At 39.0% G+C, this 21,953-nt stretch overlaps 1 protein-coding gene across 1 annotated transcript in view; it reads left to right on the top strand.

The window, feature by feature from the left end:
• Arpp21 (cAMP regulated phosphoprotein 21) overlaps positions 1-20,029 on the top strand; it is a 118,403-nt gene extending 98,374 nt beyond the window's left edge. Inside the window, exons 19-20 of the mRNA XM_042666448.1 lie at positions 17,699-17,847; positions 19,260-20,029. Coding sequence (XP_042522382.1) covers positions 17,699-17,847; positions 19,260-19,517 — 407 coding nt within the window. The 3' untranslated portion in view covers positions 19,518-20,029. The remainder of the gene's footprint in view (positions 1-17,698; positions 17,848-19,259) is intronic.
• The last annotated feature ends 1,924 nt before the right edge of the window (positions 20,030-21,953 follow it).

The raw sequence follows: 21,953 nt of genomic DNA, 5'->3' as shown, positions 1-21,953 counted from the left end.
TGTACGAGACTGCAACTCGAACTCAGTACCTGACACCTACTCAGTTCCTTGTGCTCCACCAAAATGAAGCCTCTAACCCCTAGAACACATTTTATATCAGAAAGTTTACTTACAGTCTTATTCAAGTATCCTTTCATACTCTTTCACTTTGCAGCTCTGAAGATTACCATGGCTGGGGGTACAACTCAGTGGTTGAGTGCTTACATAGCGTGTACCAGGTTCTGAGCACAATCCCCAGAATGAAGATAGATAGATGGTAGATAGATAGATAGATAGATAGATAGGAACTAATTGAGAATAATTTACTGCAATAGAACATTTTCTAAACCAAATGTGTTTGCAGAATGTAGTTGAGTCATTGTAGAAATAAAGGAGATTTTCCTTTTTTTTCTTTCTATTTTCCTTAAATATTCTTGAGTCATTGTTATCTATTTGATCTTAGCCATTTGATTTTGCAGCCAGTGAAGTAAAATGTCGAAATGAGTAGTATTGCTTGAGTTGAATCATAATTTAACATTTTATTCTTTGCTCTACCGAATATTTAAAGAGTGACATAACTCAGTAGTTCTTCTTAACTTATTATTAATTCTCTACAAACATGGCCATTTACTCCATGCAGAAAGGCAAGCATTAGGCCATGAGTCAATTATTCTACTCTAATACTTAATGACATAAGTTTGAGAGTTAACATTTACTTAATTGCTGAAGCCACCAGGCAAAGTGCAGTCTGATGTTATAATCAGCTGTTTAAAAGGATAATTTCTGATGGGGAAAACATTCTATAAAATCAAGAGACATTTAGTCCATTAAAAAGCAAGTTCATTTTAATGGTAGCTAGCTGGGTAAGGCAGCTCACACCTATAATCTTAGCTCCTCAGGGTCAGAGATCAAGAGGACCACTATCTGAGGGAAGTCTGAGCGATAAAGTTTGTGTGAGACTCCACTTTAGCCAAAAAAACTGAGCATGGTGGCTCATGTCTGTCATTCCAGCTCTGTAGGAAGCATAAATAGGAGGCTTATAGTACAGACCATTGTAAGCATAAATGAAAGACCCTATTTGAAAAAAAAAATAACTAAATCAAAAGAGTCAGAAGCACAGCTCAAGTATTAGAGCACCCATGTAGCAAGCAAGGTCCTGAGTTTAAACCTAAGTACTATCCAATTTATTTTTTAAAAAAATCTTCATTTGAGGAGATGGGTGCTGTAGCTTGGGCAATGCCTCTAATCACAGAGACGTGTTTCTGCAATCTCTGTAGGGACAGGTTGTGCCATGGTTCTATTTGTCTCTACCATCACTTAAACATCTCTGCTTCAAACCTGGCCCCAAGATGACATCTCTCAGGTTCATTTGCCCTGTGGTTTTCAGGAGACTTGTACTGATTAAACACTTCAGCAGCCAGAGATCAAAGGCAGAGTAAGAAAGAGGAAGCAGAGTCTCGGAAATGTCTTCTCTCTGCACTGGGTTTCAGCTGGTTCTGGCAGGTGGACCCTCCTCTGGGCTCTCCCGGGCTTCTGGTCTCATTAACTCTTCCCCTAATACCTTCTGGTCCAACAGGGAAGACAAGTTCTCATTGTTAGGCAGTGGATGCCTTCCTCATTTGTGGGTCCCTTACTGCACATGCTCACTTACCAATTCTTTGATTAACGTCTGTTCCATTGAACCATTAAGTTGGATACTGTGGTGTCCAACCTGAGGTGACAGGAAGAAAATCACTGGAACAGTTGTGTTTTAGTCTTGGCTCTTCTAGTCTTGGCTTCTCTGGCCTTGGCTTCATTTTTTGTTTTCTGTACATGAGAATGCTAATTGTACCCATTTCACAATGTTCTTAGAGTAGGCCACCTGAATAAGTATCCTTAGCTAGAATGAAGACAAGAGAGAATTGGAGCTCTAGTTTGATTCTATCTCAGTGTGGCCTACGAGGATTCATTATGGGCCCTTCAGAGAATAGTCCCTGTTGGGAAATAACCACTAGTAAATTTGGCTTAGGACTTCCGGAGAAGGGATTTGTGTTCCTTTTGCAACTTGAACCTCCAAGATGCTTGCATTCTCTCTCACCAGCACTTTACTCCACAGTATTGCAGATATATTTGTCCGTAGTTTCTGGAGGCAAGTCCAGCAAAGCTGCAGGACCCACATCCAAATGGCCTGTGTTCAGGCCCACAGCAATGCCAAAGCAACAGCAAAACAAGCCCGGGTATGGAAGAAGTGTCATTCTATTTAAGTCCCCTTATGGGCTGTTATCATATCACACAATTGCTTATGCGAGTATTTGGGAAACAAACATAACCAGCAGTCTAGTCTGTTTTCCTTGGAGGAAACACTTTGTGACAAACATGCTTTAGCCCCTGATATATGAGAAGGTCCCTGTATGGTCTTGTTCTAGTACTTTCCATAGCCCTTTGACCCTCTGGTTGAAAGAGGTCTTTAGGTGGGTGGAATGAGATAAGGCCTAATGAGTGCTAGGTAGAGATTTAGAAGAGCTAGGAACAGTGTCCATGTACCTAGAGGCAGCTTTGAGGGAGAGCCTCATGAGACCCAGGTTTTTCCTTTGCTTTCTTCTCAAGCAAAACAAAGTTGAGCACAGTCATGAGGGAGCAGAATACCTGGTCAGCAAACTCACAGTTGTGTCCTCGAAACTCAAGGCTACCACCACTGGCTCAGTTTCCCAAAAGCCGCTCCTGTTCAAGACTAGCAATCATATTCTATTTCATGTACTTTCTTACTTTCTGCTCCCACTCCATAATCCAACCCTTCCAGTGTTCCTTTCCTTTGTCCACCGCAGCAGGAGATAGAACAGGGAACTGTGATGTTCCTCTTGATTTGCTGTTAGCAGTAACACACCCACTTCTTATTCCCACTGGCACCAAACAATGGGAATGAGAGAGCAGCTGCCATCTGCCCAGGGTTATCTTCATTGTTATGATGTGGATGACAAATCCCCTTCTTTCTGCCACCACTCCTGCACTAGGCCTGGACGTTGCTCTATTGAATCTTCCTTCTTCACCCCTCCCCTTCAGATTTATATTTGTTTATTTAATTGTTATTGTGTTCCCTTGAAGGATGCTTGTGGAGCGAGCTAGGATGGTTTCTTGTTTGTTCCATTCTGTACTGTTTAGCTTTGAGACAGAGTTTCACTATGTAATCTGGGCAGGCCTCAGACTCACAGTCCTCCAGCCTCAGCCTCCTGAGTGCTAGGATTACAGTGAGGTAAACACCACACCTAACATTATCAAATGAATTATCTTAAAGCATTGACTATAGGATATAAGGCCAAGCAGAGAACATAATATAGTCTCCTTTTTCCAGAGAATTGCAGTCTTCATGGGAAATAGGACCTGAATAAATAAATTCAAGACCAAACAAGGTGGGGGCTATAAAGAGAAAAGGAAAGACAGTCCTATGTGGTGGTATGCAACTGCTAATGTGTCCTACCAGAAGGAGCCCATCCTCCATCCTTTGACAGAATGATTGGGCCCATGATGTAGAGAAGTAAAATGAAGCCAGAGAGAAGAGAGACTCCCAGAGTGTCACTTGACAGAGAAGTAGCAAATGGGTTAAAGGGGCGGGAAATCTAGTCAGAAATATTTATTGGGACTTGTCATTATTTACTTACAACAGCTCATTGTATCTGTATCATAAAGGTTCCTTGGAAATTCTCAGTGTGGCCTTACTACCAGTGACATCACCACATCTAAACCCTAACCTAGCCCTAATCAATTAGGACCTCTGGGGGTAAGGCCCCAAAATTTGTCTTTCAATGGACCTCTAGGCCACTGAGAGCCGTCCATGGAAGGCAGAGAAGGGATGTTCAAGCAGACAGGAGAAACAGGTAAACAGAAATGGTGAGACAAAGGACAAAGGACAAACCAGTGCCACAGGGATACTCACAAGACTCTTGGTTGGAAGTGAACTTTCAACACAGAGAGAGGGGAGTCAGCAGGGAGGGACAGAGGAAGAAAATGAGGAAGGGGGTGGCAATGTTAGACAAGAAATGTACTCATTTCCTTACTTTAACCCCTCTATACATCACCTTTACAATAAAAAACTAAATAAAAAGAGCCTCACTGACTTTTCTCACTGGGCTACTTTCACAAATATCATCTCAGCCTCCTGAGTAGCTAAGATTACAGGCATGAGTCACTGACACCCAGCATGATTGCAATTTGGAATGAGCAATGCACAGCTAATCTAGATCTTCTCCGTTGTTCTTTTATAAAATTTTTTTTATTTCATTGAAAAGATGCTGTACAGAGAGGTTACATTTCTCCTTGCGCCTTGTTACTCACTCCATTGTTGTTCTCCCGCTCTCCCTCCCTCTCCCATTCGTTCCCCCGCCACACTCACAAAGTTGTAAAGTTCATTTCGGACCTTGTGTCCTGTGACTATCATTGTTGCAATGAGTCATCTTTCATACTTCTTTCAGCATTTTGTTATTCCCCTTTCTTTCCCCCAATCAGATAAATGCATGGAGGGAACCAGAATCAAAGACAGAGATTGCCAGGGAAAAAACAATGGAGAAAGAAAAATGAAACAAAATAAGAAGAAAGAACTAAATATAGTACATTGGCAACCTCAAGGTTGACAGCTAAAAAAAAAAAAAATGACCTGTTGTTTCCATGTCTTGGAGTTCATTTCACCAGATGCCTCTCAATAGAAGAATGGTTCAAGAAAATGTGGTATATTTACTCAATGGAATTTTATGAAAGAATGGCATCGCCCTTTTCATAAGGAAATGGAAAGACTTGGAAAAAATCATATTAAGTGAAGTAAGCCAGACCCAAAGTAACATAGGCTCTATGTTTTCCCTCATTTGTAATAATTAGTATAAGCCTAGATTAGTCCTGACAGAGAATCATAATACCACAAGGGCTATGAACATATGAGCACACAAAATGATGCTAATTGAAATGTTAATTTCAAGAATGCTAATCCATTCTTGGATTGTAATGAAATGTAAATAAGTTGACTTTTTAACTTTTATGGCACCCTGTGAAACTGATTTCAGTCTATCTGTACCTGAAGGAAACATTAGACTCCAGATCCTGAAACAAGTGGCATTTAGCCTTTTGTATACAGGTACAAAGAACCCCTTATCTGTGATGTAACAGAACACATCTGTATGCTTGTTTCCTTTACTTCTCAGGAATTTTATGTAACTGTCCATCTCTGTCCATGCAGAACTTGTCATTCTAGAGGGCTTGTAGAACCACAGACTTTCTCATTACTTGGGAATCTGTAAATATTTTTTTTTGGGGGGTTAAGGGGAAGATTATTGAAATTCTATATAGTTCAAAAAATTCTGATCATGCCCTTAAAATTAAGTCAGAGCATATTTTCCTTCATAGTCTTTTTATTTTTTTAATTTTTCACATATATATATTTCTTTTTTTAATAAGTTTTTTTATTTTGAAAATACTGTACAGAGGGGTTACAGTTACATGAGCAATATAATGAGTACATTTCTTATCAAGCTTTGTTGCCTCCTCCTTTGTTTTTCCCCCATCATCCTTTCCCTCCCACCTCCTCAACTATACTCCCCTCCTCCCCCCCCCACGCTCCTAAATTGTAAAGTTTTGTTTCTCAACATAGTGTCTTGTACATCTGATTGTTGCAATGGGTCCACCTGTATCCCTATTTAAACATTTTGTTTTTTCCCTTCCCCTCCCCAAATTATACCAACATTAAATACAGTGAAAATAGGGGTTATACCGTGGGAGAGGGACATGCAAAGCAACAAAAATCACATGGTACCTTACAAATACATTAGAAACAATGGCAAGAAAGATAAAACCACTTGTGTCCTTATCTTGGGGTTCATTTTGCTTAGCTTCATCTTATCTGGTCATATTCATAGTGGTTTTAGAAGCTATCTGAAAACATTTCCATGGCTTTCTGAGAATTAGACCCCTGGCTCCGTGGCTGTTAAATAGCTCTCTGAACTGTCTGGAGTCTTCAACCAAGTTGGCAGGGCAGAAAGACCAGAACACATCACTGTTGGATCAAATGAGGGCTACAGTAGTGACATGGTGAGCTTGAGTACTCCACTCGCCAGAGGAGAAACTAGAGATTCTCTGTGCCCCAGATCTCCATCTTCTCGGTTGTATATAATCCCTGATGTAGATAATGCATTAGGAATCATTTTTTGAAAAAATAAAAACCTCATAGGTTTTCATACTTTTCCAGGGGTCTTTAATACTTCACTACTTTCTTTAAAAAGATAAAAATCACCAATGTTGAAAACCATAAAAGCAAAACAACTATATTCCTTCAAGCTTATGTCCTTTCTGGCCCCCTGCCCAGCTCTCTTCTCCAGCCTTCAGCCCCACTGTCAGGTTCCTCCTGTCTGGATGGTTCTCCTGCCGATGACTTTGTTTCTCTGAAGGTCACTCATCTTCTTTGTGGTCTACTTTCTTCTCTCCCTTGGCAGCAATACAAGCTGCCATGATCACATTTCCCTTTCTTGATGCACTCCTCTATCTTTTTCCTTTGGTGGCTTTTCCTTCTGGCTCTTCTCCACACACCCCTACCCCCCTTCATTCTTATTTTCCATTTTTATTCCCATAGCCCACTATTTGTGCCTTAGGCTCTATTTTCAAACTCTCCTCAATCTGCAGCTTCTCATAAATATATTTTCCTTAAGGGCCGGCCATGTTCCAGTGATTTTCCAATCTACACTCCAGTAGAAGCTTCCTGAGTGCCACACTCTTCCCTTGTTTATACTCTGCTTTCTACTATACCCATAACGAAGGACAGCAGATCATTTTATCTCCAAACCAGAACCTGTGGTTTGTTCTCAGGTTTTCTCCCTGTCTCTTCCCATTACAGCCCCACAGCGCCAGTTTCTAACACCTCAAATCCCGAGTGTCCCTTGGATGGGTTCATTTTCAACCCTTCCCACCGCAGTTCTAATTGTGTCTTTCTTGTCCCTAACTTAGAGTGTTTCTGTCAGTTCTTGGGGACTCCTGATCTCTAGCCTGTACTTCCTCATCATGATTCTTGGGTAACCATTGATTCATAATGCTCTTCCTCAAACCTGGGCTCAACTATATCAGCTTTAAATTCCAATTTTATAGCCTGTGTTTCTAAGCTCTGGGATTTGAGTGTGTCTCCATTTTTATCATTGTCTACTGCTACCACTGCTTAATTTCTTTAATTTCTAAGCTGCTAAGGTCGGTAAATGTTTATCATCTTTGAATTGATTTTCACATTTCTGGGCTTTGCACATGCTGCTCCTTCTTTGTCTTGATTTTTTCCTGCTGCATCCCACTCTGTTAACAAAGAGCTGTTCACACTTAAATACTAGGCTCAAAGGGACCTTCTGAAACCTTCTGATACCTGCTGCCCATCTCTGACAACTGCAGTAAAAGTGCCTGAAGAACAGCTTGTTCTTCAATGGTGCCAGAAGTCTAACATGCTCCTACTCTTGTACCTTCCATCATACTTTATGCACATTGACTTAGGGCCTTTCTCCAGCCCTAGTATAAACACTGAGGATACCAAAGAACAAATGGTCTTGATAAAGTATATGAGAGGCAGAATCAAAGAAATAGAATGTAAGTAATTAGAAGATTTGATTGTCTGGTACTGAGTCTTAGGACAGAGATGTGGCTGCAGGATCACTGGCTAGTTCAGAAAAAATGAATCATTTAAATAATCAGAAATTTGTCTGTAAGTGGAGGCAGGATGGTTACAATTTGAGACCAGCCAAGAAAAATCAGCCTAAAACTTTATCTGAAAATAAAGGTCTAGGGGTGTAGAAAAGTAATTGCCTTGCATGTAGGAGTTCAATATTCAATACTGCAAAATAAATAAATAAAATGCATATTTCAAATAAAGAATTTTACTAGCTGGTTGTTTAACCCATTGTAGACTGAAATCAGAAATAGTTGGTGAGAATATTTACATGAGGTGAATTGGTAAAAATTACCCATCAGCATTTTGGTTTTGGGTTTGTTTTTGTTTTTCTGTTTTTCCTTAAGACAAAGAGCTCCCCTATGACCCAGCAATTCCACTTCTGGCATTTACTCAAATGATCACAAACAAGGCCATACTAAAGCTACCAGCACAACTATGTTCATCGAAGCATTATTCACCATATCTTAGATATGGAACCAACCCAGATGCCCCTCAGTAGATGAATGGATCAAAAAAATGTGATTAATACACACACACACACACACACACACACACACACACACCAATGGAATTCTATGCCTCCATCAGAAAGAATGACATTGCCCCATTTGTTAGGAAATGGAAAGGCTTGGAAAAAATTATATTAAGTTAAGTAAGCCAGGCCCAAAGAAAAATAGGTCCCATGGTTTCCCTTATAGGTAATAACTAGTATACGTCTAGGATAATCTTACCAGACAAGCAGAAAAGGTCAAAAGCTATGTACATATGACCATATAAGGTGATTCTAAGTAAAATGAACCCCAAGATATGGACTCAAGAAGAGATTTATTTTTTCTTTGTTGCTGTTGTTTTTAATGTACTATGTGATTTTTTTTTTGTTTCTTTTTATGTTCTTTCCCCATGGTATAACCCCTGTTGTCACTATATTTGATTCAGGTGCCCTGCATCTTGTATATACTTTTTTCTAATTTGAGGAAGGGAAAGAAAATAACAAAATGCTGAACCAAGGATACAATGAGATGTAACAATGATATGTATGAGAAAACGAGGTTTTCAACTTGGTGGGGAAGGGAGTTAGGAAGGTGGGAAAGGAAGGGAAGGGATAGTAGGAAAAAACAAAGGAGGAGGTAACAATGCTCAATAGGAAATGTATTCATTACCTTACAGTAAACCCTCTGTGCAATATCTTTACAATAAAAACAAACTAAAAACAAAAACAAAAACAAAATCATCAAGGGAACTGAAAAATACAATACCTCCCACAGAGTTCACAAAACTTACCTTCTCTAGTCTATAGAAAAAGAAGGGACAATTACTGACAAAGATTATCCTTCCTATTGATGAAAACTTGTTCCTTCACAATGAAGAGTCTCATTGCTAATAAAACTATCCATAGAGAAAAAAGAATGTGATAATTAGTCTACCATGTCTCATATCCATCAAGTGATAGTGTTGGAATTCCTTAATCCTTGTTATTTAACATTCACACCCTAATAATTTCTCTTTGTTCCTTTCGTCCATTATCATTACCTCTGCCTAGTCCTTAGCTTCATGGTCTCTGCCCTAGTTCATTGCTACTGCTTTGCATAGATCCTAATACTACACGGACAGTAATACTAAATATGCTACTAGAAAAATGTTTGGGTCAGAGTCCTACCTTTCCAGAATTGATATAATAGTTCTGGAAATAATGATGAAGGCAGCTTTCTGATATAAAAAGGAAACTTTTGTTTTGTTTTGTTTGGGTGTTGGCACTGGGGTTTGAAATTCAGGGCTTCCTGCTCTCCCTTGATTTTTTTTTTTTTTTTTTTTTTTTTGCTCAAGGCTGGCACTCCACCGCTTAAGCTACACCTCTACTTCCAGATTTATTTATTTACTTATTCCTTTTGTATTAAGTAACTGTACTAAGACATTTCAATTCTATAAATCAGGTTTTGAGAACAATTCATCTTGATTAGTGTTATACTTGTTCTCCTCCATATCCTCCCTTCCATCCTGACTCTCAAGTTACCTAGTGAAAAGGACATTTTTTTAATTCATTTCTCATTTTCTATTAGTTTTTCCTGTTGTAGTGGCAGGTGGATTTCCACAGGTTCAATTTGTGATTCCAGTGCTAATTTCAAGATGGCCAGCCAAAGCTAGGTTTTTTATACCATGAAGCTATACAATAGTACCAGTAATTTCAGCACAGTAGTGTTGACAACATGAACTTTAATCCAGTGCTGAGTTAGCTGGTCAAGAGCAATTTATCACTGCCGTGGGGTATATATTATTGGATGCCAGTTATTATAGGAATCTCTATCTTCTCTTTGTCACAAGTATGACCTGGGCCCAAAGTTTCTTCTGTGGCATCCATGTGAGTTTTCTGCCAGCCAGGGAGCCTTCAGGTACTTCCAGCATTAACCACTTTGCCAGTTGCAGTACAAAAATAAAGCCACATTTTCTTCTAAGCCACTCAACCTCATTAAGCAAGTTGAAATATTTGTGAGGCTTTCGGGCAGCGTGGCTCCCTCTGGGTTGTTGAAACTCTCTGGCTGTCAGCACAGTACTATAGGCCAAGAAAGTTCAGAGAATTACTTCAATAATATGACAGCCTCTTCCATTTAAAATGGAATTCAATGCTCCTTCCCTCAGAGGCAGTCATTGAAATTCTGTGCATGATCCATTCCTCTAGTCATTTAACAATGTCTCTCATGTTTGCCCTGACTTAAAAAGAGAGAGGGAGGGAGGGAAAGAGAGAAAGAGAGAGAGAGAGAGAGAGAGAGAGAGAGAGAGAGAGAGAGAGAGAGAGAGAGGAGAGAACCAGTTTTGTATTTGTGATGACATGGATCAGGATGGTATAATTGCAGTGAAGAGGCCCCCAAGCTGGCAGTAATAGGATGGTTCATCTGATGTGTACTTGCCATTAGAAAATGACCCATGCATGGATGTTCTCAGGGGATGGTAAAGAGGCTTTTAAGAATTACAGTCTGTGCAGCATGAAAGCTAATGAGCAAAAGAACAAGTGAGAAGAAAAACTACTGCTTCAGGAATCATGGTTCCACTTAGGGCCTATCATAGCTTCCCTCACATTCATTAGGATAGACTGGCCTTCACCAGAATGCGCTCTGCCTTCTTTCCAGTCTCACTCCCTGCGGGGCACCCTGTACCTTGTTCCTGAGGAATTAAAGCTACTAAATAATAGATGCTGAGGAAAAGATAAAGGATGGATGCTAAGATTGCCAATAAATAAGGTGGAAGTGAGAATGTATGTAAAAAAATAAAAAGCACTCATAACAGGCTTCAGCAGGAAAAAAGGAAACAAAAAAAAAACTCCAGGAATTTCTTTAAGTCCCTTTTCCAAACTTTTAGAGTCATTCTTTGCTATTTTACTTCATATATAGGAGCAAAACACTATGTAATTATAATTTCCTGACTAGGTATTTTGATCCTGCCTTGTTTGCCATGTTTAAAAAATAAACTATGAAGCTGGGAGCCAGTGGCTCATGCCTATGATCCTAGTTCCTCAGGATATTGAGATTTGAGTATCCCCATTCAAAGTCAAGCAACTGTTTGTCTCTTATTAACCAGCAAAAAGCCAGAAGTGGACCTGTGATTCCAGTGGTTGACTGTTAGCCTTGAGTGAAAAAACTTAAGGATAGCACTCAGATCCTGAGTTCAGACTCCAGGACCAGCACACACACATTCCATTCATGTGTTGGTTTTCAAAACTGATCCCTTCTGATCTAGGTTGTTATTCTTAGAATTTGCCACCTGGGGTTTGTGTTTAAGGACCCCTTGTAAGGGGAGATGTTGCCCATGTCTTCTACTTTGTATGACAGACAGTTATCAGGCAAGCGCAGCCAGTACTCCAAATTTCCTATCTGAGACGTAAGTCAGGGGTTACTTTTTCAGAAACCCTAAGGATATCATGATACCCAACTACAGGTCTCTTCTTCTCCTGCAAGGCTCCCTTGATTATACCATAGTGCTATAAGGAAATAGAGATGGGAAAGACTTCCTACCCTCAACATGGCTGTGAAATAAAAGTTGGGAACAAACACAGAGTGTTCACAAGACATAATAATGGTAGTCTACAAATTGTAAAATACAATCATCCCTCACCCCAGGTGTTCTGGGGATATTATTTTTTTCCCAGTCTCTCATCTAATGACCTAGGTTGATTTGTAGAGTCCTTGCTTACCATTTTTCTCATTCCTGTTTCTTCCTTTTAAATATTCTGAATACTATCTTTGCTTTCAAGGGCCAAGTAAGTTATCTAGGGATAGCCAGTAGCCTGGGGAATTTTGGCTGAATTGCTTTTATATAAAATTAAGCTAATTTTCTTTCTGTATCAAAATTTAAGATAATTTTGATAGAGGACAAAACAAAACCAGAGTAAATATACAATCTATTCAAAGATTATAAGGTGAACGATTATTTGAAATGGAAATAGTAACTGAAAGCTTTTGTACGTCTGTCTAGAAACTCATAAGCAAATGAGAGGACTACAGTAGATTTGAACTGTTCCACTTATACCCCATACCCAACTGCCAATCAATGTCCTGATTATTGTATAACTAAGCTTTGCGTATGTGGGGGGTGGAAGTTGTAGGGGGATGGGGTGTTAGTCCTAGAGCTTAAACAAAGGTACTAAGTGCTCTCTCTGAATTTTTTTGCTCAAAACTAGCATTATAACACTTAAGCCACAGCTCCAATTCTGGTTTTTTGGTGTTTCATTGGAGATAAGAGTCTCAAAGACTCTCCTGCCTGGGCTGGCTTTGCACTTTGTTCCTCAGATCTCAGCTTCCTGGGTAGCTAGGATTACAGGCATGAGCCACCAGTACACCAGCTGTGTAACTAACCTTTAAAACAGCTATTGAGTGGTAGGAGTTGGTTTTCACAAGGCAATCATGCTTTACCTTTGATTTTCTTCCTTTACAGAATCTCATTCAGCAAACTGTAGGACATACTTGGTTTTCTCCTTACTTCACTGGTTTAACTATTGAGAAAACAATTAGTAAAACAAATGGTCATTGAATACCTGCCATATGAATGAGTTTATGTCTATTACTTGAGAGGCAGAAGAATGCATATTAAATAGTATTTCCATTTAGTGAATGAGAGCCAGGGAGTCACAAGCCACAGTGTAAATTCTTTTTCCTCATAGTTCCTTTATGATCATAATGAGTTCCTACATCTTTCTTCATCATAAGATTTTTCCCATAAAAGGAGATTTTTGTTGTGTGTGGTATTTTGTGTCTTTGTGCCTATACTGGGGTTTGCCCTCAGGGCCTAGGTGGTGTCCCTTAGTTGTTGTTGTTTTGCTTTGTTTGGGTTTTTTGTTTGTTTGTTTTACTCAAGGCTAGCACTCTACCACTTCTGGTTCTTTGCTAGTCAATTGGTGGCACATAGCTTGCTAAAAACTGCAATCCTTAGATCTCAGCTTCTTGAATAGCTAGTATGACAGGCATGAGCAGTGACTAATCTGTCATGTTTCTCGGAGCCACTGCAGTCAGGTAAAAGTACTGAAACCCCTGTTCGACTGGGAGTCAGTGAAGAACATATATGGCTGGTTTAAAATGGAAAGTCTTCAAAGCAGATGAACATGTAGAATAGGAACCTTCTGAACATGATGGGAAACCTAGAGCGAATACTTTAAACCTAAGAGTGAAGAAAACAAGGGAAAGAACCAGGTAAATAGTGGAAACTGGCAAAATGTGCAATCAAACTTCAACAGATGGAGAGGTAGCTCTTAATAACATTGTCTTTCTTCATATTCTTCAATCAAGACTTTATTGAACTATTCTAATTCCACCTCAAATCTCACACAGATTCAAGAAGCAAGATTCTCCATACTTCCTAAGGAATGTGGGAGACATTTTTACATGTTGATTCAAGTCCAAGTTAAGTGACTACAGGCAAGGCTCACTCATCAACAAGCAAGCAAGCCCTGAGTTCAAGACTAGGAACCAACATGCACACACACACATACTCTCTTTACACACATACTCTCTCTCTCTCTCCTCTCTCTCTCTCTCTCTCTCTTCCCCCCACTCTCTCCAGTTAATAATCACAACACTTAGGTAGACTAGGGAAGACAGAATTAGAAATTACTTAGGAGATTCTCTCTTAACTACTCTCTTCTCCATCTTCAGCATAAAAAAGAGCAGCAGTAGGACTAACAGAAGCCTACAAGTTGTCCATTCCAAAATCTTCTATTTCAGACAAGAATTAGGATAAATAAGAGTGAAGTAAATAAACAAATAAAATAAGAAATCAAGTAAGAGTTAACATACTATCAGTCACATTTACAATAATTTATATTGCTCAATCAATTGCTATTCTGGTTTTTCCATAATTGTGCTATATCCAAAAGTGTCTTCTTGCTTACATTTTAACAAACCATCTTCAAATTACAAACAATATTCAACAACAGTTGTACTTTTCTTTTTTTTTTCAGATTTATAGGATTCAATCATTTTGAACTGTGTCATAAACTTCTCCATTCTGGCAGAGTGTATTCTTTATTGGCTAGAACACATGTGCCCATTCCTAACCTTTTCACTTCCAAACAAATAAATGACTCACATGACTTGAAAATTGGATCTGCAGTGACTGAAAGAGAAATGATAAAAAAAAAAAAAATAGCTAATGTCTTTATCATCATCTCCTTAGCAAGCCAGGGAGACAGAAGGGGATTTCAGTTTCCATTTTGTGAGCTGCATTATCTCATGTTAATCCTCCATAAACATGAGGAAGTGATCATTTCAGGGCTGAAAACTGACTAGAGGAAACACATTTCTCTTGTGAGTAGACAAGATAAGCAGGTTGCCAGGAATACTTTCATTTTTGCCTCAAGGTGTGTTGTATTCCTGGAAGACACTGTCAGTTCATTCAGGGGTCCTCACTATTTCAGTTCTCTGTCTGTTCTTGGATCAGGACCAAGAGCCACAATCCACATCGCCCTTTGTCTTAGAGAACATTCTGCAACCTATTTTCCCCAGCTTTACTTAGAGAAATGAACATCACCAAATAAACCATTCTAGATTTTAATTTCTTGCTGGGAGGGCAAATGGAAAGATGAATGGGAGTCCTGAATACAAATTGAAGCTTTCCTTACACTTAAGTTTTAATCCTGAAATTGGAGAATATTTGCTTCCCATATAAGTCTTTGTTTGTCCTGAGTGTTTTTTTCTGTGGGGTCCTTATTGCAGAGCTGTGTTTAACTGAATATTGAGGTACACAAATCATCAGCAGAGGAGATCTGGGAAGGAGGGGGTACAAGCATGCAGCCATAGCCCAGCTCCCAGCACAGATGACTTGTTTACTCTCAAAGACACTCACAGGTTCCTGTTTTTATGAAGATGGGGCAGCACAACTTCCCTATTCTTTTCTTGTCCTTGACTATCATTGAAATGTGCCCTTTTCTTCTTTCTATCAAAACATTCTGCTTTCTGAATGTCTTAACATCTCTGTTATTTTCCCTTCTCTTCAGTTTTGGTTTAGAGCATGCAGTTGTGATGAAGCCATTTCTTCTTGGCCCATCTCAGTGTATTTTTGAGCCAAAACAACTCTTTGGATGGTTGGAAGCATCCCGTCAGCAAATGCATGAATAGTGTGCAGACCTTACATTGTCTCACCTCTTCTTCCACTCATCCTTCCCTTCTTCTCTTCAGGTTTACTCAGTAGCTGCATCTATTCTGCAAAAGACAAAAGAAAAGTCTGTCAAGGTCAATTGGGCCTTTATTTTTTTTAATGAGCTGAAAATATCAAGACATTTCTCTCATCTTCAACCTTTGCTCTGAATCTTCAGACAGAAATACTGTTATTCTTTCCTATTTTTTTCTGTCCTGGCCTAACCTATCTATTTTACCCTTCCCTATCCTATTATGTCACAATCACAAGGACTGGACTGGGAGTTTACATTGCCTGCTCTTGGCTATAGATGTACATGGTAAGGAGGACTACCTGTGAGCATTTTACAACCATACCAAGTCATTTTCTTATACATATGATGTCCTATTGCAAAGAATTCTATGTGCTTTGGAATCATGTCCTAATAAAATGGCATAGAGTCATATTTTTGAGGATGCTTATTTTCAGGGTAATTGGACACATGGCTGAGGATGAAAATTTTGACTCTAAAGAGCAATAGAAAACAGTTTCTTTGCAATTAATATTAAAATAACATTTGTCTAGTACTTTCTCAGGTAAAGCCTTTGAGAGATAGTTTTAACCATGATATATCATTGACTCACTAAGTCAAATGATTTTCCTTATTGCATAAGCTTTATGTAACCCACCATGTGGGTAATATTCCATAGACTTCCATAGACTTCTAAGTATATTAAAGGAAAGCTTTGACTGGGCTGTTCAGAAAGGAGCTTCGGGGAAGATTGCCCCTACCCTTAATTATATTAGTAATATGTGGCACCATTGCAAGGATTTAAAGCCATTCAATAATTAATATCTGAGGAAATGAATTAGGTGCTTAACAGGAACACAAAATCAGGTACACATAAAGCAGATCAAAGGCTAATGGTTAAAAATTATACATTGGAGCCAGACATGGTGGCATTAATCTGTAATCTTAGGTACTTGGGAGGCAGAGACCTGAGGATCAAAATGGCTGAAGTAGTAGTGCACCTACCAGGCAAGCGTGAGGTCCTGAGTTCAATCCTCAGTTCCCACAAATGAACACACAGCAAATAAGTAAATAATTACAAAAATAAACTTTACCCTGGTTCTAATCCCCAGTTACAGGCAGAGATAAGACCTCTCATCTCAGCTTGGAGACAGGCTTGCTCTCTTAGGCCTTTCATATTGAGGACACCTTGTCTCAAACCCATCTGGTTAACTGAACCAATCTCCTAATAAAGGGACTATATGCAAATCCTACATTATAAAGATACAGTCTTACATAGCAAAGCAGAGAAAAGTATTTTTTTCTGTAAAGACTACAATGTAATGTTACCTTTCTTCACTAATGCCATGAATTAATCATGAATATTGATTCGATTTTTTGTAACCTTTTCTTCTGTGTTCAAATCAGGTTGTAAAACTCTCAGATCAATGTTTGTATTGGGAAAATCTAGAGTTTTAAAGATTCTTGTCTCTCATAGAACTTTTTAAAGACAGCATCTTGACTTATTTTCTAGTACTCACTCAACATAGTGAATGGTCTAAACCCTTGAAACTCTGTTTTAAAGCTTGATGTAAATCTGTTTTCATTTCTTTACCACTATGTCATTTTCACCTTTATTCTCAATATTTATAAGAACAGAGCACAATCTTCTTTTCAAGATGCATTATAAGCTACTTATGGTAAAATTTCAAATAAATAAATCTGGTCCATCTATAAAAAGAGTTGAACCATCCAGCCTGCTGGATACAGACAGGCAAACACATATAGATATAGAGAAAAAATATGGGCTATCTTTTTCAATTTTGTATTCTTACCATGCTCATAGTCTCTGAGTATTTTATTAGAATATTTTCTTAGGAGCTCATAGGGAAATATAATAAAATCATGATATACCTTTCAATTGATATTGCCTTTTGGTCAAACTCAATGGGTATCTAGTTTTTCAGAGTAGTTCACTAGGATATGAAAAATATATACTTCATCCAAATTTAAGTTTGGTGATGTCTATATAGAATGAAATAGTGCAAGAAGGTAGGATAGCAAGAGAAGTTTAAATTTAAAAGTCCTTGATAATTTGTGAATTGTCCAAATATCATCAGAACCACCCAAAAAAGTCAAATATGAAAGATGCAATTTATAACAGTCAACCTGTGTCAAGAGAGACCTCTGCATCTCTTGTATCGTGATGAGTTTACTCTTGTCATGTACATGTTAGACCATTCTGCAAAATGGAGTTAGGGGGTGGATCCATAATCTTGTTGAGTCTCAGAAATCAAGAGACATGTTCTTAGGAAATAGGCATTTGGATAACATATTTTGTGACAGAGATTGAGGCTACCGAAATTTGCCTTGGAAGCAGAAACCCTCCCCCATGAAACCCTCCATGTTCTTCCTGATGCAATCCATCCCAAAGCCATCTTTTCTTTTCTTCTCAGGTTATCAGCCAGTCCTGTCTGGACAGCAGGGGTTCCAAGGCCTGATGGGAGTACAGCAGTCTCCTCAGAGTCAGGGTATGGTGAGCAATCAGCCAGGAGCTCCTGTGCAAGGCATGATGGTCTCCTACCCAACCATGTCCTCTTATCAGGTGCGGGTCAGCAGCTTGGAAATTTGTGGGTTACAAAGTAGCACTTGTCAACTGAGAAGCTGTGGGAAATGCCCTGTGTTGGATGGTTGGTTGAGGAGTAAGTAAGTGCTTGGCCCAGCCTTTTCTGTGAAGTGACTTTGAATCAACAAAGGAAAGCAGAAATTAGGAAAGGTATACTTCTATAACTGCTATGACTTAAAAAAATGTAGCTAAATTCATTTCCCTATAAATTTTCTACTTATAGAAGAAAATTCATTAAACTTCTATTTATATAGGCCTTTTGGCATCTTACTAAAATTTCAATTACTGGTAGAAAACACCATGACAAATTCCCAGTGTGTGTGTGTGTGTGTGTGTGTGTGAGAGAGAGAGAGAGAGAGAGAGAGAGAGAGAGAGAGAGAGACAGAGAGAGACAGAGAGACAGAGAGAGAAAGAGAGAGAGAGTGAGTGAGTACTGGGCTTAAACTGAACTCAGGGCCTGTGCATTGTTCCTTCAGTTTGTTGGTTTGTTTGTTTGTTGCTCAAGTTAGTACTTTGCCACTTGAACCGTTTCTAGCTTTTTGATGGTTAATTGTAGATGAGAATCTCAGGGACTTTTCTGCTGAGGTTGGCTATAAACCACTGTCCTCAGATCTAAGCTTCCTGAGTAACTAGGATTACAGTTCTGAATCTCCCAGTTATTTTATACTTTCCTAAAGAAACAGCATTATACCATGATTTTATTAATAGAGATTTTTAAATGCTATCTCATGTTTATTTAAAGGATATTTATGAGGATTAGCATCCTCATTTTCCAGACTAAATTCAACTTGAGTTTTTCAAAAGTGCCCTGCATCTTTTTGTGATTTGACTCCTGAAGTACCCTAAGAGTAGATATGAAGAGTTAGTGGAAGGCCTTGACCATTAGATTTAGAGTCATCAAGTACTTCTGGCATAAAGCACTGCTCCTCGACCCTCTTACCCTGAACAAAGCTCCTTTGATTATGACACTCCAAGGAACTTTATTTGCATAGAATCAGAAAGCGGGGGTAGGGGGTGTCATAGCTTTCCACACAGGAAAAAACAAACAAACAAACAAAAAAAAAACAGAATGGGAAATCCCAGTGCAGGCTCTGGGAGGGGAGGGTGGAGGGAGGAGAGAAAGATGCTCCAAATTAACTTTCCAGCATCTGCTGCATGCTGGACCTTGTGCCCAGGCCCTGTGCACCATCCCTAAAATGCTCTCGATGTTTTTTTGGTTTTTCAGTTCTTTTTAAGTTCCATTATTCAGATGGCCTAGGCAGTCATAGAGGTAAAGTATCTTTTCCCAATGAAGTACCTGGTAACTAGGGTTGGTAACCTAACTCAAAATCTTGAAGCAATTTCATAATACTTGTCCCTTCACATTGGGCTTTGCTTGTGTCTTTCTACAGGTGCCAATGACCCAAGGGTCTCAAGGAGTGCCCCAGCAGACATACCAACCACCAATCATGCTGCCTAACCAGGCAGGCCAGGGGTCACTCCCAGCCACCGGAATGCCTGTGTACTGTAATGTCACACCGCCAACCCCTCAGAACAACCTTAGGCTGCTTGGTCCACACTGCCCCTCCAGCACTGTCCCTGTGATGTCTGCCAGCTGCAGGACAAACTGTGCAAGCATGAGCAACGCCGGCTGGCAGGTCAAATTCTGAATGCAGTGGCTGAGGTGCATTTCTTCAGATATTACTCAAGGCCTTTATGGAAAAAGAGGAGCAAGTTGGGAACACAGACTGAGGACTTAAGTATTCACTCAACACTCCAGTGTTTGCTGCTGGTATTCTCCTGTAAAAAATAAAAAAAATAAACAAAGACTAATACACACTTTAGCTGGTTAATGGTGCATATTTCCGTCATGTCTGCTAGGTATGCCTTTATAGCTTAGCTAGTGACATGAATTCATCAAGGTAAGATTTTCTCCTACCACTGAATACCACTGTGTAGATTACAATATCACCGATTCGGATTAGTTTTGTACTTTGTGTTGAGTTTGTGATGCTAAAAGTATTTAAAAATTATATTCTAAATCGCACTGTACCAAAGCTGTAATGGAAAAGAGAAGAATTGATGAATGGAAGGAATAATTTATATACCCTATAGAGTTTTCTTTTTTAATGGACATATACTGTATTGTAGTGTTTAACTGAAATAAAATTATTTGACCTTATGGAGGAAGGTCATGTTTTTACCACCAGTTTGATTCAGTCTTTCTTTCAATATAAGTTTCTATATGAGTCACCATTGTCTTCTCTGAGCACCATTTCATGATTTCTGACTGGAAATTGGCTCCAGGTACTTGTGATAGAACTGGCATAACACTAAGATATCGAAGGCAAACACTTAAACTGCACATTATTATAGGAGCCTGAAAATAAGATCACATCCATGTCATTCATTTATCAACTGCACATTTTAACACATAGCTTGCATTTTATTGAAATTCTAAATGCAAGTAACAAGCTCTGCTCTATCAGCTAGGAACTAGCTAATGTGGTTAGTAGAAGTAGCCCTATAGAGAGCCTTTGTCTTCCTTCACTGGGGCTGTGCCACATACCTAGCAAAGAAGGTATATTTGTTCAAGAGGAGAATTGAAAGAGGCATATTCAAATTTGGTCATATTGAACAACACTGTGAAAGTGCCACAGATTTTGACAGTGAGCCAGTAACTCAAAACTTCCAGTGTTTGTCCTGATAACTGCAACCAAGATAAACACAGCAATGATTTAGTCACAAAGTTGAGGAATATTTGCAAGAGCACTTAGAAAGGGCTTGTGGCTATTAAGGCCCAAGGGGTTTAATTCCTTGTAGATTGGGCAAGTAAAATGGAGTTATTATAACCTTTAAAAAATAATAACAGCCCAGTGGCCAGTGGCTAATGCCTGCTACTCTATCTATCCTAGTTACTTAAGAAGTTGAGATCTGAAGATCATGCTACAAAGCCAGCCAGGCAGGAAAATCTATTAAACTATTTATCTCCAATTAACCACCCAAAAGCTGGAAGTGGTAGAGCACAAGCCTTGAGTAAAAAAATCTTAGAGACAGTGCTCAGGCCCCAGGACCAGAATACATGTGTGCATGCGAGTGCATGCGTGAGTGCGTGCATGCACAGGCGAGCTCACACACACACACACACACACGCACACACACACACACACGCACACACACAGGTAATAACAAAACTTTGAGCTATATTATGCTTCCTGTGTAGAAACCATGGAAATTATATCTAGAAATTTCCCATTGTTTTTCATATTATCACATATTCTATATTAGGCTTGCTATGTTCACATTATTCACCTTGGAATATGGTTAAGTAGTTAAGAACTGTGCTTAAAATAACTATTTCTTAGTTTTTATACCATCATTTGCTTTTTTCCTTTAAAAGGGAGCTTTTGAGGGGAAAAACAAAATGCTTAAATAGGGATACAGTTTGAACCATTTTAACAATGAAATGTACAATACACTTAGTTGAAAACGAACTTTACAACTTTGGCGATGGTGGAGGGGGGAGGAGAGTAGTTGTGGAGGTGGGAGGGAAGGGATGGTAGGGGAAAAAACAAAGGAGGAGGCAACAATGCTCGATAGGAAATGTACTCATTACCTTGCTCATGTAACTCTAACCCTTCTGTACAGTACTTTTACAATAAAAAACAAAAAATTTATAAAAGGGAACTTTTACAATATTCCAGTTAGTACCATTCCTTGTGAAATCTATTCCATTTCCCCAAATCTCAGTCTTCTTATTTCTTTATCATAAATAACCTCTGACCATGAGAACTATCAGAAAACAAAGATGCTCTATTTTTTCTTCTCCTCCATGGAACCAATACCTGCCTTGAGAGAAGACTGTTGGTCAGTTGGCCCAATAAATAAATTTTCCAATAGAAAGAGAGTGTTTGCCAGTATAGATTCATTTCTAAAAGGTATTTTCTACTTAGCCTTTCCACTTTGGTGCTGATCCCAAACTTAGTGATCTAAATGAGTTCAAATGTTTATTTTCTTCCCATAGAAGTTTTGGCCTTTAATGACTCTTAGGTTACAAATGCCTTTTTTTCTTTTGACTTAATATATATTCTTTTCTAAAGGGGTTT

The sequence above is a fragment of the Dipodomys spectabilis genome, unplaced genomic scaffold, assembly GCF_019054845.1.
Source record: "Dipodomys spectabilis isolate Male_0828 unplaced genomic scaffold, ASM1905484v1 ptg000365l, whole genome shotgun sequence".
NCBI lineage: Eukaryota > Metazoa > Chordata > Mammalia > Rodentia > Heteromyidae > Dipodomys > Dipodomys spectabilis.
The sequence above is the reverse complement of the archived record's forward strand: the minus strand, read 5'-3'. Positions and strand labels throughout refer to the sequence as shown.